General features: G+C 43.4%; 1 protein-coding gene across 1 annotated transcript in view; it reads left to right on the top strand.

Annotated features, from left to right (window-relative positions):
- The first annotated feature begins 16,766 nt into the window (after positions 1 to 16,766).
- The window catches only part of YTHDC2 (YTH N6-methyladenosine RNA binding protein C2), a 42,864-nt gene continuing 41,461 nt past the window's right edge, over positions 16,767 to 18,169 (top strand). Inside the window, exons 1-2 of the mRNA XM_074931430.1 lie at positions 16,767 to 16,997; positions 17,417 to 17,507. Coding sequence (XP_074787531.1) covers positions 16,814 to 16,997; positions 17,417 to 17,507 — 275 coding nt within the window. The 5' untranslated portion in view covers positions 16,767 to 16,813. The remainder of the gene's footprint in view (positions 16,998 to 17,416; positions 17,508 to 18,169) is intronic.

Below are 18,169 nucleotides of genomic sequence, written 5' to 3'. Positions count from 1 at the left end.
GCCCAGGCGGGGCCCCGCGGGGGCGGGCGGGCGCGGGGCCGGCGCCGCGGCCGGAGGGCGCTAGAGGCCCGCCTCCCGCCGCGGCCGCGTCCTGCAGGAGCCGCACCGCCACCGCCGCGGCCGGGGCCTGGGGCGGGGCGAGGGCGGCCAAGGCTCCCCGCGCCCTTCCCGCTCACGCTGCCACCCTGCCTCCCCCTAGGCCCATCTTTCCACCCGCCTCTCTCCCTGTGCCAAAAACCCCGGTGGCATCGTGAGTGCGTGGCCTAGTGAAATGAGGGCTGGCCGCCCTCATAGTTACAGTTTCGCACCTCACCGGAGTCCAGCCGGCAAGTGCTGGGCAAACCTCACTCACTCTGGTCGTTTGGGGGTTGCTTGTTTTCCTTCCACTGGGCAGGCCCATCTGCCTGCTTCGGGGGTGCTGCAACTCGTTTGACTTTGGCTGCCCTGTGGAAGCCAAGCCTAGACAAACTACGACGAAATCCAACGTTTTCAGTACCCCTGTGTTTGCACTTCAGGCTGTTTGATGGGGCATTGAACAGGTGGCAGCATTCTGGGGCACAGAGCACCAGCCCCTCTTGACACATCCAGTTTCTTTCTGCTGAGCAAATTTTACCTGAAAAGTACATAATTTCTTTTTCTGTTCCAACAATTCATTGTCAGGTAGTGCTCTGAATTCGTTCATCGCTTACACCTCTCATCCTTCTCTCTACTTTGCATTTAGAGAAAAGTCATTTTCTTTGCAGGCTTGATGTTGCCAGATGAAAAAAAAAAATTCACTTCGTGTATAGAACAGATTCTTAAGTTCCTTTAGTATCCTTGGCACCCTTTTAAACACCTGGTTAAGTTTTAATCAGTCCTCATTCATGTGAAAAAAACCTGATACACCCACAGCACCAGTGGCAGTATTTTTTATCCCTACTGGAAATGCATATTTTGAAACAGTCTAGAACAGCATTTTCCTGCTTCCAAGTAGCATTATGTTTATTGCTCCATCATCCGGTGATAAATTAGATCTGTTAAATTTTTTCCTAACCTATTTCTGTACATGGAAAAAAATCCTGTTATTAAGGACATGCATTTCTCTCATACTGTCAGATACTACCCTTCTCCTATTGATACTTCAGTCTTTGAAGACATCCAGTTCTTCCCACATAATAATTGATCTTCCTTCTTGATGACAATGGCTCATGCATATGTAAAGCCAGCAAAGTTATCACACTTCTCTTGTGGCACAGTCCCTTTCAAGTATAATAACTGACGGCAATAGTTGTTTTAATATTTATTGTTTCTTGTTTAAGTCAGTGATTACAAGGCAAAGAATCTCTATGGTGTTTTATTAACCAAAACTACTTGCATGCATACACTTATTCTCATATTCTCTCAGTATCTGCTGTTTTCCAAATTAGGTTCCTCACACTGGTTCTTGCTGGATGATTAGAGCACTGGGGTATGGAGCCAACACACTTCCATACTCTTTCAAGAAAATGAATGCAGAGAATACTGCAAGAATCCTTCTTTCAGAGTGTAGTGTGTAATCTTTGAAGATTTACATCATGTTCTATCTTTTGACCTACAATGGTCTCACTCTTAGCCTTAGCACATGCTTTTTCTCAGTCCTATGTAGGACATTGCTCATGTGTGAAACCAGCTGTTTACTGCAGCCAGTTGTTTTACACTGAGGATTGGATGACCTGGGCAGTCACAAGGCCATTTTTTTCAGTCAGATCCCATAGACTAGCTGTTCAACAAACACACAAGAATTCTTCAACACATTCTGGAAATGCAATACATGCTTCTTCTTATTAAGAATTAAAATTCTTAACCATACAGAGTCCTGAAACAGCATTTCCTGACAAAGCCACAATAAAGAGGCCACCAACAAAGAGTTGGGAGAAATCTCGTGGTCACTTACCATTGTCCTTGTGGGGGACTTTAACCTCCTGTGTATCTGTGTATCTGCTGTGATCACAGCACAGCAGAGAGGGAACATTCCAGGAGGTTCCTGGAATGTGTGGAGGATAACTGCCTCACACAGCGGGTGAGTGAGCCGACCAGGGAAGGTGCCTCCTGGAGCTGCTTCTTGTGAACGGGGAAGAGCTTGGGGGGGGGGGGTGGTGGTGTAAAGGTTGGAGGCTGTCTAGGGTGCAGTGATCGTGAGGTGACTGAGTTTTGGATCCTTCGAGAAACAAAGAGAGGGGTTAGTAAAACTGCCACCTTACACTTCCAGAGGGCAAACTTTGACCTGTTCAAAAGACTCATTGACAGAATCCCTTGGGAGGCTGCCCTGAAGATATGGGAGTCCAGGAAGGCTGGACATACTTCAAGAGAGAAGTCTTAAAGGCACAGGAGCAGGCTGTTCCCGGGTGCCGGAAAACAAGCAGGCAGGGAAGGAGCCCGGCCTGGCTAAACAGGGACCTTTGGCTGGATCTCAAGGACAAAAGGAGAGTCTATGACCTCTGAAAGAGGGGGCAGGTCTCTGATGAAGACTATAAAGATGTAGTGAAGTTATGCAGGGAGAACATCAGGAGAGCCAAAGCACAGCTAGAGCTCAACTTGGCTGCAGCTGTTAAGGATAGTAAAAAAAGTTTCTATAAATTCTTTAACGACGAAAGGAGGATTAGGGAAAATCTCCCTCCTTTATTGGATGCAGAGGGAAACATGGTAACTAAGGATGAGGAAAAGGCTGAGGTGCTCAACGCCTACTTTGCCTCAGTCTGTAGCAGTGGAACTGGCTGTTCCCTGCACACCCAGCCTCATGAGCTGGCGATGGGGAGGGAAAGCAGAATGAGGTCATCCCAATTACAGACAAAGTGGTCAGAGACCTGCTACACCACCTGGATGCACACAAGTCCGTGGGACCAGACGGGTTACACCCAGGGGTGCTTAGAGAGTGGGCAGATGTGCTCACCAAGCCACTGTCCATGATTTACCTGAAGTCATGGCTGACTGGGGAGGTCCCACTGGACTGGAGGGTGGCAAATGTGACACCCATCTACAAGAGAGGCAGAAAGGACGATCCAGGAAACTATAGACCTGTCAGTCTGACCTCGGTGCCAGGGAAGGTCATGGAGCAGGTCATCTTGAGTGCAATTAAAAGTCATATAATGGACAACCAGGGGATCAGGCCTAGTCAGCATGGGTTTATGAAAGGCAGGTCCTGCCTGACAAACCTGATCTTCTTCTATGACAAAATGACCCGACTATTAGATGAGGTAAAAGCTGTGGATATTGTCTACCTGGATTTTTGAAAAGCATTCAATTTCCCCATAGATTTCTAACTGGCTGCCCATGGCCTGGATGACCGAAAGGTCTGCTGGGTCAAGCACTGGCTGGATGGACGGTCCCAGAGAGTGGTGGTCAGCGGAGCTAAATCCAGCTGGCGGCCGGTCACAAGTGGTGTTCCTCAGGGCTCGGTGTTGGGACCATTTCTGTTCAACATCCTTACTGCTGATCTTGATAAGGACACAGAGTGTATCATCAGTAAATTCGCAGATGACACCAAGGTAAGCGGGAGTGTCGATCTGCATGAGGATAGGGAGGCTCTACGGAGAGACTTGGATAGATTGGATCCGTGGACCAACATTAACAGGATGAGCTTCAACAAGGCCAATGCCAGGTCCTGCACTTGGGCCACAACAACCCCCTGCATGGCTACAGGCTTGGGGAGGTGTGGCTGGAGAGCTGTCTGGGAGAGAAGGATCTGGGGGTTCGAACTGACAAGCAGCTGAACATGATCCAGCAGTGTGCCCAGGTGGCCAAGAAAGCCAGCGGCATCCTGGCTTGTGTCAGAAATAGTGTGACCAGCAGAAGTAGGGAGGTGATAGTGCCCCTGTACTCTGCACTGGTGAGGCCACACCTGGAGTATTGTGTCCAGTTTTGGGCACCTCAATACGAGAGAGATCTCGAGGTGCTGGAGTGAGTGCAGAGGAGGGCAACGAAGCTGGTGAAGGGCCTGGAGAATAAATCCTGTGAGGAGTGATTGAAGGAGCTGGGACTGTTTAGTTTGAGGAGGAGAAGGCTGAGGGGAGACCTCATCACTCTCTACAACTCCCTGAAAGGACATTGTAGAGAGATTGGTGCTGGTCTCTTCTCACAGATAATTAGTGACAGAACAAGAGGGAATGTCTTTAAACTGCAACAGGGAAGGTTCAGACTGGACATAAGGAAAAAATTTTTCACAGCAAGAGTGGTCAGTCAGTGGGATAGGCTGCCCAGGGAGGGGGTGGAGTCACCATCCCTGGATGTGTTTAAGGGTCGTTTAGATGAGATGTTGGGGGATATGGTGTAGGGGAGAACTTTGTAGAGTAGGGCTCATGGTTGAACTTGATGATCCCAAGGGTCTTTCCCAACCTGATTGATTCTATGAATACCAATGTAGGAAGGTCATATTCAAAACTCAGCAATGAGTATCTCTGAGAACAACCTCCCTCTGTCCTGATACTATCTGCCAAGCCTCACATCCAGTTGTTACCTTTTCCTTTTTTTAAGCTAATCCTCCACATCATCTCTAATCTAGCTAAATTTCCCAGCTGGCATTTTATCTTTTGTTCTTATCCGCATGTTTCATGCATTAGCTTTCTTTGCAGATCAGGAATTCATCCATTCCTTACATTCTCTTTGCTCCTTTCTAATGACCTTTCTGAGCTGGTTGCTTATTTGTTGAGTTTAACCTGTTAGCTTTTCCTCTTATGAGGGATCAGTTACAGTTAATTTTTGCATCTTCAAGGTAAGTGCCTAGAAAATCTAGTGGAGTATTTTCTGGCTTTTCCTAATGAAAAATCACTTGTTCCTCCTAGCTGATAGGAACAGCTGATATCCTAGCTGTGGTATGGCATGCAACACAGTAAAACCAGCTGAGCTTGCTGGCTTGTATCATAATCTACATCTAAGTTTTAAAAAGATGTATCACATCAGGTGGGAAGCAGCACTCTTAAGCTGTAGTTCCCCACATTCTGGTGCCTGCTATGAATTGTATGGCAGTTAACTCCTGCAGCCAAATATGTAAGTTCCAGATGGAAAAAAAATGTTTAAAACTGTGCAGTGTAAGGTACAATCCTTCCTGATGTGCATTCTCACTGTCCCCGGTGAGAAGGGTTTGTGGTGTCCAGAACGTAGTGGAAAACAAGGAAGTAGGGCAAGGAGTGACACCTCCATATTGATGCCTATCCCCTCTCAGAAAAAAAGGCTTGGTATTCCTCAAAAGAAGAGAGCTTGTAGGTTTTCTTTTTGAAACTGGGGATCTTAACTGTCAGTGTTTTATTTTCTACAATCAGTCTTCCATAATGCCCTGATTTCCAAATCCAAATGTAAAAATATACCAGACAGCCATTGCCTCCTTCATAACCAACAAAGAACACAACCATTAAGTTAAGATTTCAAGCACTAGGTTTTAATTTAGTAATATCTCTTTAAGCAAGGTAGCCAGGGTGTGCAACACAGAACTTCCTCAGCATCAGGAGTCCAGTTCCCCAGAATACCATCCCTTCCCATTTCCTAAATACTGCATCCAAACCTTTTCCAAGCCTTTTTCAGTTGTGCCAAGCACGTTCCTTGTTTCTTCATGAGGTTCTCAGGTAACAGGCATTTCCCTGTAAACTGGCTGACACACTGTCACCTGTCACCAAGGGGACAGATGGGTACAGTTAGGATCCTTGGCAGAATGACGATGATATTAAATCATAGTTACAAATGAAAGGTTTATTTTCTTAACAGAATATTATGATTAGTGTAGCACAGAATTTATTATTAGAATAGCATAAGTTTTTTACTAGCAGAATCAATATAGTACAATCTATAAGTAGCATAATACAGGATTTATAATACAACTCAACTTATTATTTCTTATCACCTGGACCCTCTGCAGATCAGGTCAGATCTTAATACATGGTTTACTTAATCAGTGTAACAATCAGAATCTAGACTCGAAAAGAATACAAGTCACTGAGTCTGTGGGGGAAGCAGAGGATGGTGGAGGTGTCCTTGGCCACCTCTTGGGTGTCACTGTCCAGCAGCAGCTCTGGTCCAAGTTCCCCACTCAGGACTCGTAACTGCATGATTTTATGGACAGTGTTTGGGGTGTGGTTACACTTCCCTGTTTGGTGATGGGGTCATCGCCACCGCAGGGTTGGCCAGGTGCCTTGGACCTTCAAGGCCAGCAGGGAACAGAATAATTGCCCTGGCACCCAGGAATCTTGAGGCCAGGGAGAGGGGTGAAGGAAGAAGATATCTGTTTGGTTTGTCTACTTGGTTCACAGGACCTTCAGGGCCTGATAATGAGGGAAAGGGAATGAATACGTGACCTGCTCAGTCACAGAGAATGGCTGCTTGACTTTTAAAATGGTGCTAGTTATGCTAACCATATTACCAGGGCCAGGAGCAGGTGCTACTGGTGACAAACCGCTACAAAGACTGCAATCTGCCACGCTATTTAGCTGATTTAAGCCAATTTGCTGCCTGTTTTTTTTAGCTATACTTGGTAGTTAGGCCAGGACTCACTTCAGTGATGGGACAGCAATATTCTGCCCTTGCCTCAGCCAATAAATAGAAATGGGGCAAGAGGAACAAGTAACTTCATAATTCCCTTTTTTTTTTAAAATACATGCCAGCATCTCAGGCCATATTTATAAACACAGGACATATTAAGAGTTACCAATTACCTAGTTATTCAGACAACAGAACAATAAGAATATAGCAGAAACAGCTGGGAGGTAGTGCCAAGACTGGCCCACTCCGACCTGATTTCTCACAATCACCCAAATCCCTGAATTTTTTGCTTTTGATGCACCATTACTTCCATGAAATGAAGAAAAGACTTTGTATTCCAAGAGAGCAGTAAATGTCAGGCATTAGGAAGACATTACAAATATTACAGAACACAGATTGGTTTTAAAACCATTAATAAAGTGCAACAATTTTTTACTGTAAATTCAGTCTCAAAACAACTCTCTAAGACTTAGTTTGAAATTTTAGAAGGCAGGCATTCTTTACTGCAGCACTGGATGCACGGGGGATCATTCCACCTAACGTGCATACACTGAAAAGTTTATCCTTTATATACCTTAAAGACATGAATATTCATACACTTTCCAAGAAGTATCCACCTTTCTTCCTATTACATTTACATAATACTGGCATTGCAAAATTACACTACGCATGTGTGGGGTTCTCAGGTGGTCATCAGTAGACGTTTGGGGAGCTAGCACCCCTACTCCTTTTTCCCTTTTATGGTCACAAGTCTTTTGAGGACAATTTCTTCTTCTTGGATGTTACCCGACTCTGTTGTCTGGTCTCTCTTACCCACATTGTTTGAGCATTTCTGCCAGGATGTATCTATTCTCAAGGTTAGGATATTTTCTCTGTACATTTTAATCACTCAGGCCTTGTTAAATACAAAGTTAAACATTGTTCTGCGAAATAATTTCTTAATATTTAAGGTATAATCGATCACTAAGTGTTACAGGCCTCAACTTGCAGGCACCAACTGCTAGCAGGCATCAGCTAGCAGGCATCACATTTAATGTCTCAAGCATTTTTTTTTTTTTTAAGTTTTCTGGAGACATCACTCTCTGTGGAAGTTTTGAATACCTATTTTGTAGGCACATGATTTTTTTGTCAAAAAGAAGTAAGAATGCACTGCCATCAATCGTGACAGATAAACATGATTTGAAAACTGCTTGGCTGACTGATCTGTCCTACACCTCAAGCTGTTTTTCCCAGACTTGATCCTTAATGCCTTTGGAGCCCAACACACCTTTGCATACCAGCTGAGGTACAGCTGGCACTCCTATGGAGAGTGGCTTATTCTGCCAGAGCTCAGCAGGGGTGGCTGCTGCCTGGGGACTGGAGAGTCGGGGGTCATGGGGGCTGCCCAGGGAGACACAGGTGGCACGGCCTGGCAGCCAGGGCCTGTGCCCCTGCCCCAGCCAAGGACCAGGGCAGGGGACCAGCCCTGGGCATCAAGCACCTCCCTGGAGACAGCAAAGGCCAGGCTGGGACATGGGCCCATAGGTGGGCCTGGCTCATCCACCAGGCACTTCATATCATATGAATTTGCACACGTATACCATGCTAATAAGATGTGGATGATATGCCCACATCTATACACCGTAGATAGATCTGTGTCTAGCCTAAATAATCTGTGATCAACCTATATAATAGCTAAGTAAAAATTACTTCCTATGTAAACACTTTTTGAATCAGGGAAGTGAAATTAATACAAATATTTTATTTTCTATCACATAACTTACAAAATGAATACTTCTGATGTTAGTGTAATATAGGTCAGGGGGTTAGCTATTTAAACTGCTGCAACTGCTTGAGTATTCAGACTGAAGATTCTGACATACACAGGGACTGAAAGCAATGCCTGGTGGTATCAAAGGAGATATGATACCTTATTTTGGTAGGCTTCAGATAAAGACCATCTTTGTTTATCAGTCTTCACCGTAACAAAATTTAACATAACAGGCATATGATGTGAATTTACATAAATATTATTTAAAACATCTTCATATACAGCAAAGTGCATTTGCTATCAACAGAGCCATGGTTTACCTAGGAAATTGCTAGTTAAATTCTTATCAAAATCCTGTTGTCTGGAGTCACTGTATTATCTTTCTTACATTTCTTCATTTAGATCCACATCTCATCACAGACCTAGGATTTCAAGCTTCAGCTACAAATGTAATTCTTGTGCAGGCTTTACTATGGAGTTCCTACCAAAGATAACTGGTTTAAAATGCTTAAAACAGTATTTTCAAAAGAAAATAACTTTTTTGGTGAGACAATTTTTTGTTATTTATTTTCCCCTGTTCCAGAATGTGATACGCAACACTGAGATATTTTATCTAAGACTGAAAACAGTTTCATTTAGATAGAATATTAATGCCTTTTTTTGAGAAGCCTCCTATTCATTATTCACCTTTATAGTGTTCAACCACCTTGTAAACTTTCCGTTTTAAAGAGTGTACTTTTGCTCGATGATAATGGACACAAATGAGAACAGGTTTGCCCCTTTTTCCAAAAATGTCCTTAACCACTCTCCTACTCAGTACAATTTGTTAGTCCTGGATCTTGCATATGGATCCATAACTTGGATCTGCATACATGACAGAACATTTATTTCCTGCATTTCTTTTATATGCATGTAAACAAAGATATTCAGTATTTCCACTGTTTTTTATCAAAGTTTCCTCTTTGGATCTATGTTAACAAAATACTACTTTAATTGAAAAAAATGGGGACACTTGTAAAGATAAACGGCCTTTTGTAGACTGTGACTATGAGGTAACCTTGATATCTTATTTCTGCATACTACCAATGGCTACAGTAGTTAAACATGTTCTGTGCTCCAGAAAATTTCTGCAACTCAGGTATAATTTTGGTCAAAAATATTTCAGTGAAACAGTATTTTGTCAGGAAATGTCAATCCAGTATAAATATATCTCTAGGGAACAGGGAACATTCCAGCTTCAGCAGAGACCAAACACATGAACACCATGTATGAAATATTTCTGACTTCAGTCTACCCCTCAACCTGATGAGACATGGAATCCCTGAGTTTTCACACTGCTTTTATATGTTCGAGCCATAGTAAGATCTGTTAGTGCAGGATCATTCTACTCTCCCTCCTGCCCTCTGTCATTTGCTTGCTCTGGAAAGTACAGTTTCTCATTTTAGGAGGGAGGAGTAGTGGAGACACTTATTGGAAGATATTTGATATCTGGGGCATATTTGACTCTGTTGGGAACCATGCCCTTCCCAGCTCTCATTCTGGATATACTGCTGAACTCTCTTGATGCTTTGAGCTCCACAGGAGGTTGCTATTTTCCCCTGAAGGTTCAACAGCCCAAGCTCTGGACTGCTCAAAGTGGGGGGGACCTGAGTAGAGGTAGTTCTACAGTGACAGAATAAATTACAGAACTATGTAACATTCATCATCAATATTTATGGAGTTTCCAAGTTCCACAGGACATTAAAGGGGAAAATTACAAAGAACAAAAAGATATCGATGTATAATATTGCTCACCTTTTTCTGCTGCTATGGTAGATTTCTACATTAAATTATTGAACATGTGGGATTTGTGCAGAATTGAAAGTGATTTTGGGTTACAGGTGTTTTGGGGTATTCAAGGTAAAGTAAAAATCCCCAATAAAGTCAGTGGGGTGTCTATACAGACAATATATACTTTGAATCAGCTACAGTGAAACATTATGCTTTAACTAAGCCTTGTGTTGCTGATACCATTGACATACTTTAAAGCTAAATTCTAAATATAGTAGAGACAATTATATTATGCAACAGTTAGACATACTTAAAAGGGTCATCATAATATGGATAGCCAAACCAAAGATAAATACATTATTATCACTAGAGATATATTTGTTATAACTAAAGATGATGATATCTTGCTGGATTTACAACTTGGTTTCTAAGCACTAATCTTGAAGGAAAGACCATCAGTTAACTCATCAATGAGGAAACAGTTACATGAGTTCTATTTTGTATCAAAAGGTACCATATTTGACAATGGAAAATATATAAAAAGGGAAGAATACAAAAATGGACTAATGGAGCACAAAATGAGCAAAGAAAACTCATTAAGATCCAAGGAAGAGTGCACACCCGGTATTAGATTTCATATTGTGAAATCTGTTTGATTAGTATTATAGAAGACAGGCAATTGTGTTAGATATTGCAGTTTTATAACTTTTTTTCCCAATCAACAAAAAAATTTATAATAAACAAAATCTAAGCATTTTCCCCTCTCCAAAATAGGGTAGAGGATATAATTTTCTTCATAAATTGGAACAAGAGGCAGTGATAAACACTTCAGTATATTTACTGAAGAGAAAAGCCTGATTCAGGCTTCAGTGACTTGGACAGGATTTTTAAAACAAGTTACATAACCAGTATGCTTGTTATTTGTTTTTATGATATGTAAGGAAACTTCTCCATATCTTTCTTGGGATCTTGGTTTTTACCGTGTATACCTTAAAAATGTAAATATCTCACTGAAGGAAACTGAGTGTTAGTTCTAGAAATGGAAGCTGTCACTATAGCTCTGAATCTTGCCCTGGCTTCAGCTGGCTCAAGCATGGGACCATGCTAGTGCACCTTGTTGCATCCGAAGTGAAGAATTAATTTGGTAAGAGATAGTCCCCTTGCGCTGTAGCCGGTCCTCAGAGATTAGAGGGGCCAGGCACAGCTGGACTTATTTCTTAATAGGTATGCCAGTTATTGCTGGAGAGGGCTGTTCTGGACAACCCACTCCAATATTTGATGTTCAAGATACCCTTGGGCTAAATTAAGGTGACGTAACACCAAATGATTGATTGAAAAATTTATTAACAGCAGAAGCTATATTTTAACTGAAGCCAACTAAAGTTTTTAAAGCTAATTAAACCCTGTTAAAGCTGTGCAAACAGTTATCAATGGTGGATAGTAAACCCTGAAATTTTAAAAAAAGGGCTGAATGGCCCATAACATACAGAAGGGGAGAAAGATAGAAAAATAGAGGTAGAGGGAAGATCTGGATCACCACCCTGTGTTCCAGTGATGTCCCTGGTCCAGTTCCCGGTCTTGTCAACAGTGGTGGTGGATGCATACCAAGATACCACTCGCTGTTCCTTAAATATATTGGTTCATTTGCATGCGAGGCGGGAGGGCGCAGATTCTCTTCTGTCATTTACATGCGAGGCGGGGGAAGGCAGTGCTCTGGTGCTAGTTCCCGCCTCTAGTCTCCCTTCCTATGCTAATTACAGTCACGCCACTTGAGGCTCCCGAAGACCTATTCAGCTTACCTAACTCTCGATCTTTACCGCAGGCGTCACTGGGGGGTGATTGTGACGCCCCTTCCTCACATAAACTGCAAGTTGTGTTGCTCGTTGCGCCCTGCGGCATCCCCTGCCTTCCGCGCCAGGAGTCAGCTGCCTGCCTGCTGTCCGCACCGAAACCCCCCCGCCGTGGCACACCGAGCTGTGCAGCCACAGTGTTTGAGGCATTTACACTTTTAGTCTCTCGCACACCTCCACTCCTTTCTATGATGAGATGAATGCCTTTGTGTTGTGCTTCCAGTATGGTGTAGATGTACCAGCCAAGGTTGACACTAACTCCCACTCTCAGCAGTTCTCTCCACTAAACAGAAAAGTGTGACTTTAACTTCTAAATTCATATTGTTGTTTTGAATGTTTTATTCAGAAAAAGAAAAGAAAAAAACTCCTCTCTCAGAACCTAAATGAAATGAAACTAAGTAATCCAAATGATTCAGAAATAGGAGGTGCGCTGGGAGCGTGCAAGAATTGTTCCTTCAGTTCTTGTAGTTCCCAGGTCTTGGCTCAGCACAGCAGTGGTTTGTGCATGCAGATACAGGTTCAGTGCCTTTAGACAGCCTAAAAAATCATAAGTAGCCATGGCAATATTTTTCTGAGGCAAGGGCTGCAGATTTAAGCTATAGATTGTCACTTTCTTCTTTACCTTATGACCAATAAACTTGGATGATATTGCCCTGACTCTGAGGCATCCTACCACCCTTGTCCTGAAACTCTTCATGAGGACATATTTTGGCAGTGAATGAGTGCAAAGAAAAAATAGCGTAACTTGTAAAAGAGCGTCAATGAATAAAAGAATTGGTTCTATGAATCCCTGTTAGAGGGACCTAAGGTTGAGCTCATTCTGTAGCCTTTCTATTCAGTTGAATAGGAGTAGGTTTTCTATCTTCTACTCTGCTGCCTACTTTCATTTTACTTCGAGGAATTTGGCACCTGAGACTTTTACCCCCTCATTCATTTTTGGTTTAAACTGTTCAAAAGATTCAAACTTTACTTAAGAAAGACTAAGAGCAGACAGACAGAAGCACGTGTGTAAATACTTACCTACACACACGCTGATACACCACTGATTAAACTGATCAATAGGCTTTTCCACTTATGTCTCAAAAATAAAGTGAATAAGGGCAGGAGAAGGGACAGATGAACAAGAAGTTATGTGTCAGTACATGATACAAGAGGTAACACAGGAGGCAATCATCCACACACAGCCCACATAATCAGCAAAATTCTGGGGAACTATCAGTGTATACAGCTGTGTGGACAGATGCCCATTTTCACCACAGGTAATTTACTAAACAGCTATCTCCCATTATAATTTCACATTAGCCATACTTCCCTAAATATGTGTAAGTACATAACTAATTTTATCAGATCATTAATAACCACAACAGCCAATACCTATATGGTTACAAATTTACTATGATGCCTAAAATATAATAGAGATTGCGATATGTTCTTAATCAAGGAACGCAAAAAAAAAAAAAAATCTTGTGGTCTTTTTCTAACCCAGTCTTGCAGAATAATATTAACCCATCGGTAATTCTTGCATATTTTAAGACATAACAAGTTCTACAACACAAAAATCTTACACCCCCCCCCCAAACAATCAAAAAGACTAACTAATTTGTAGTCAAATTTGACACAATACACTTACACAACACATAGTGGATAATTTTGTTTCATAAACTTACTTTACAGCTCTTTTTCTCTCAGTAGTCACATTTTTTGTGGAATTTTATAGTACTCATGAGAGAAAAAATCTGCAAAGTAAAAAGAAGCAAGCATAATAAAAGTGTCTCTGAAGAGTGTAAAATACAAATGCATAACTACATTTGAACATGCAGACACATTTTAGCATAAAACTCTGCTGCATCAATGCTTCTCATAAAAAATATATGGGCATTTGGACATATGGTGATGGAAATAATTCTTAATCCAGGATTTGTTTTGTGTAAGTCTTAGCCAGAAGGTATATCTGAGGCCAATCATGAAAAAGGATTTTTTAAAGTCTTACTTAATTCTAATAAGAAAATCTACAGCTGGTAAATTTTATTAACAGAAAATGTGTAAAGAATATATATAAACCACTTAAGAACTTTGATAGAAACAAAACCTGTTCCGTATATATGTTTTTCAGAATGAACTACTGCATGTTCCTGTTCTGTTTCTACATCTCATATGGACCTGAGCTAGAGCTAGAATGCTAGACTGTGTGAAGATCTGGCTGAATGCAGAAGAGCACTTTCTCTGCTTGTCTGTAGAATGCTCAAAAGCCCGGGAGAAGACATAACTAATGGGAAGCTGGACCTGTTACACCACCATGAGGCCTGCCCTATGCCGTGCTAGTATGGGCACGTTTGGATCCCGTGTGCTCCAGATCCCAAGTGATCCAGGGCTTTGCCTGCATGCAGGCTGGTTGAAGCTGGAGGGCAACGTCAAAGGTGGCCCAGAATCATCCTTAGTGTTTTTGGAAGTAAATTCACCAGCACAGGATACCAATTTGCACAGCTGCCCGAAGGTGTGGGCTTAAGGCACAATTCTGTCTTCACTCTTTTTTTTTTTTTTGTGTACGCTCAGCAGAGATTGCAGTCAATTGATTAGCAGGGCACAGCACTCATGGCAGCATGCAGTATATAGGTGACAACTCTCTGTCAAGAAAATCTTCCTCGTGCTTCACTGTAGCATGGAACTACTCCGTGTTCAGTAGATTTTGTTACCTAAATGCTGACTCTTCTAATTTGTGTCAGCAGTTTGGGAAGAATGATTTATTGACCGACTGAGGGTTTTTCATGTATAATTACAGTGAGAAACTATAGCAAGAAGATAAATTAAATCATGCTCAGTGTGCCAGGACTCCGCTTATGTTTACAATGTGTTAAATTCAAACACTATCAGTTTACCGAGTCAGGTTTCTCTTTATTTCACTAATATTTTATGAGTTCCTGTCTTAAATTCCTGGAGACAGATTAACCGCTAGTGTAACGCTACCAAGAGTTACATTATCTGGGAATTCAGGCTGCAGCTTTATTTTCCATCAGGAGTATATAAAAATTATTCTTTCTTTCTCCATATATCCTCACTGTGTGCCTTGAGTCATGTCTTTTCATTTGAGTGACTACACTTCCCCATTTTTTCACATTTAATAGCATTGGAGAGTCAACACAGCAGTGAAAGAAGCAAGCTATGTATTAAGAAATTTATGCAGGATGTACACAGGCTTCATCGTGCTCTTAACTATACAGACGACACCTAACAGCTAGTTATTTTCTTTGTAAACTGTTGTATACACAAGATTGCAAACTGAGATCAGAATAGGGCCTGAGGAAGCATTTTGGAGAGCCACATGCTTTTTTTGTAGGAAGGCAAGATGATACTGTTAACACAGAAGAATTAGTAACAGATCTGGATTAATAATTAAAGATTTCTGACTGACTTTTTCAAACAAGTTGTGATCTTTCATTTATTACTATTGATACTAAGGAAAATAAGAGGAATCCTCATCTTGCTAAGGTAAAGAATTTAATTTTTCATAACAAAGCTTCTGTGCTCTAACATGACAGTACTGAATGTCACAGAAACAGCTATAAGGGACTAGCATTAAGTAATTTGGTTGAAGAGATATAGGAAGGTACCTGGATTAAAAACCAGAAAATTTTAAAAGCAACTTTACAACAGAGCAAACTTTCAACTCCAGTGCTACTTCCTAGTGCAAATTACACTGTTTTGTATGCAGCTTTGGCATACACCTTTGCTATAGGTCTCTTGAGAGATTTTTCAGGCAGCTACACCAGTCAGTGTTTATTTGCTGTTTATTTAGTTCTCCACTTAAGTTGACACTTGAGGAATAGTTTATTCTTCTTACGTATTCTCCTTCTGACTGAATGCTTCCACAGTAGTGACTCTAAATAGTTAATCCTGTGTTATGTCCAAGAGGGTTTTTTTTCATATCCTCAGTATGGAGTCAAAGGACTGCAGGAAATGATGACTATTTCAGCCGAAGGGTTATTTACTGATACAAAGAATACTCAAGATACCAACAACCCCCCATAATGCTAAATAACTTCCCCTTGGAGCACCACCTTGAGAAATTGCTTGCATTTTACAAAACTGAGGGCAAATAATACTTTACAGTGAAGAGGCTGAGGACTGTGATGATCCACCTACACTTTAGTGTCATTTAACTACATTATATAATTTATGGCCAGATAGGTATCAGTGTTACTTTTTAGTCACTGCCAGTTGTACACTATTTCAAGACATATATACACTTTAACAGCCTAATGGAAAAAAAAAACCAATTTCCTTCTGTTTATAATACAGTTTTGTATTTAGCTGGCATCAGCTTTGGGCATGCACCACCCCACCGTTGACTGTACTTACACCACCAGAGCGCACTTTAGCCATCTCTCCCAGTTGCGGAAGGCAGGTTTCCTTACTCAGCTTTCACATTCACCAAAGGAACAGCGCTGAGAAGACATTACACCTCCCGCACCATTTACTGTTGCTAACTGCCCCCAAGGCGTGCGTGACGGAAAATGACCCTCCAGCTCCGTGGGCCGGGCAGTCAGCGCCTCCCCCCGCAGGGACCTGCGCCTCCAAAGGCTGAGTGTGAACCACCCCGCAGCCAACGGGGGGCCCCTGCGGAGCAGCGCCCCCCTGCCGCAGGCGGCTGAGGAGGCCAACAACGGCGGCGGCGGCGCCCCCCTGCGGCCGAGCGGGGGACGGCGGGAGGCGCGCGGGGCCGCGGCCGCGCCATGGCGGGGCGGGGCGGGGCGGGGCGGGCCTGCCCCGCCTCCTCAGCCGCGGCTCTCGTCACGCCCCCAACGTCCTGGGGGCGGAGCCTCCGCCGGGCGGTACCCGGAGCGGGGGCGGGGTCGCTCTCCTGTCCGCCCCGCCCGGCGCAGCAACGTCACGGCGCTGCGCCGGCGGTCGGCGTAGCGGCCTCAGGGTTTGGTTGCGCCGCGGGGCCGCGTTCTGCGGGGCCATGTCGCAGCCCGGTGGTGTCTGTCCGCGGCAGGCCGGCGGGGACTCGGGTATCGCCGCCGCGGCCGGCTCCGCCAGCTCTGGGGCGGGCCGCCGCAGGGGGCTGATGGATATCCGCGTGGACGAAGAGGTGGAGATCGCGGTGAACCTCGCCCTGGAGCGGTTCCGGTACGGAGAGGAGAAAGGTGCGTAGCGGCAGCCCATCCTGGGGGAGAAGGGGGGCGCCCCGCCTGTCAGGTGCGCCCGGGCGGGCCCGTGGTGGCGGGCCAACGGCGAGGCCGTTCCTGGTCCGCGGGGCGCCGGGGCGGCTGTGAGCGCCTGGCCTGGGCAGGCGGGGGGCGGCGTGGCCCGAAGTGGGAGCACGGAGGCTCTTCATCGGTTCACCAGTAGAAGCTTCTCCTCAACTCCTTTATGCTCGAATATGGTGGCTTGCTTGCGAGCCCTACATTGCTTACAAGTACAAAGATACAGCACTGCCATTAGGCCCGTGGTTCAGGGGAGAATGTGATAGATTTGGAGATTGAAAAACTCATAACGTGGACATAACATGTCAAGAATACTCTGTGTTATGTTGTTATGTTTGCCTTTTTAATTATCTTTCTAGAAATGGAATTTCCTTCTTCTTTCACTAGTACTGAAAGAGCATTTGTTCACCGGCTCTGTCAGTCCCTTGGACTGATATCTAAAAGCAAAGGGTAAGTTGGAGTCTTGATTATTATTTTCTTATTGCAGGTGTACGGGATTTCATGGCTGGTGTTAAAATGACCTCTGTTTCTGGCATATCCTGCACTGTTGCAAGGAATAGTACTAGAGAAAAAATCTTAAAAAGAAAAAAATGTGCTTTGCTTTGTGTCTACTTAACAAAGTGTGTGGCATGCTTAGTTTGAGACAGCTTGACCTAACACTGCTCTGTAGATTTCATGGTTCCATAAAAAATGAATTCTCACCAAGACGTGTTGTGATTCTCATGCCCTGTTGTGTGCCCAGGGTTTTGCATAGGATCCCATACATTGACAGATAAAATGTAACCTAGAGTAGCATACCAAAAGAGTGTTTCTGTTGGGAAGTGTAGGAGAAGAGGGTTCATGTGCAAGTCCACAGTTCTTACCCTGCTGTGATCTTCTGAAGAGAAAACCTATGTTCATTGCCCTGATAAACTTCCATGAAAGCAAAGAATCTCGATCCCTTGGGACTTCAGGTGCTAAAACACAGGAAAGGGAAAGTTACAGGAAAACCCAGATAGATGGAGTGTTTCGTGTAACTTGTAGGGGGCTGTGTGTTGAAAAACCATAGCAGCATTTGCTGCCCCTCATTTCTGGTGATACTTCATGATTCTTATAAAAGCAGTGTAAAATGC

This window comes from Athene noctua, chromosome Z (genome assembly GCF_965140245.1).
Source record: "Athene noctua chromosome Z, bAthNoc1.hap1.1, whole genome shotgun sequence".
NCBI classification, from domain to species: Eukaryota; Metazoa; Chordata; class Aves; order Strigiformes; family Strigidae; genus Athene; species Athene noctua.
The sequence above is the reverse complement of the archived record's forward strand: the minus strand, read 5'-3'. Positions and strand labels throughout refer to the sequence as shown.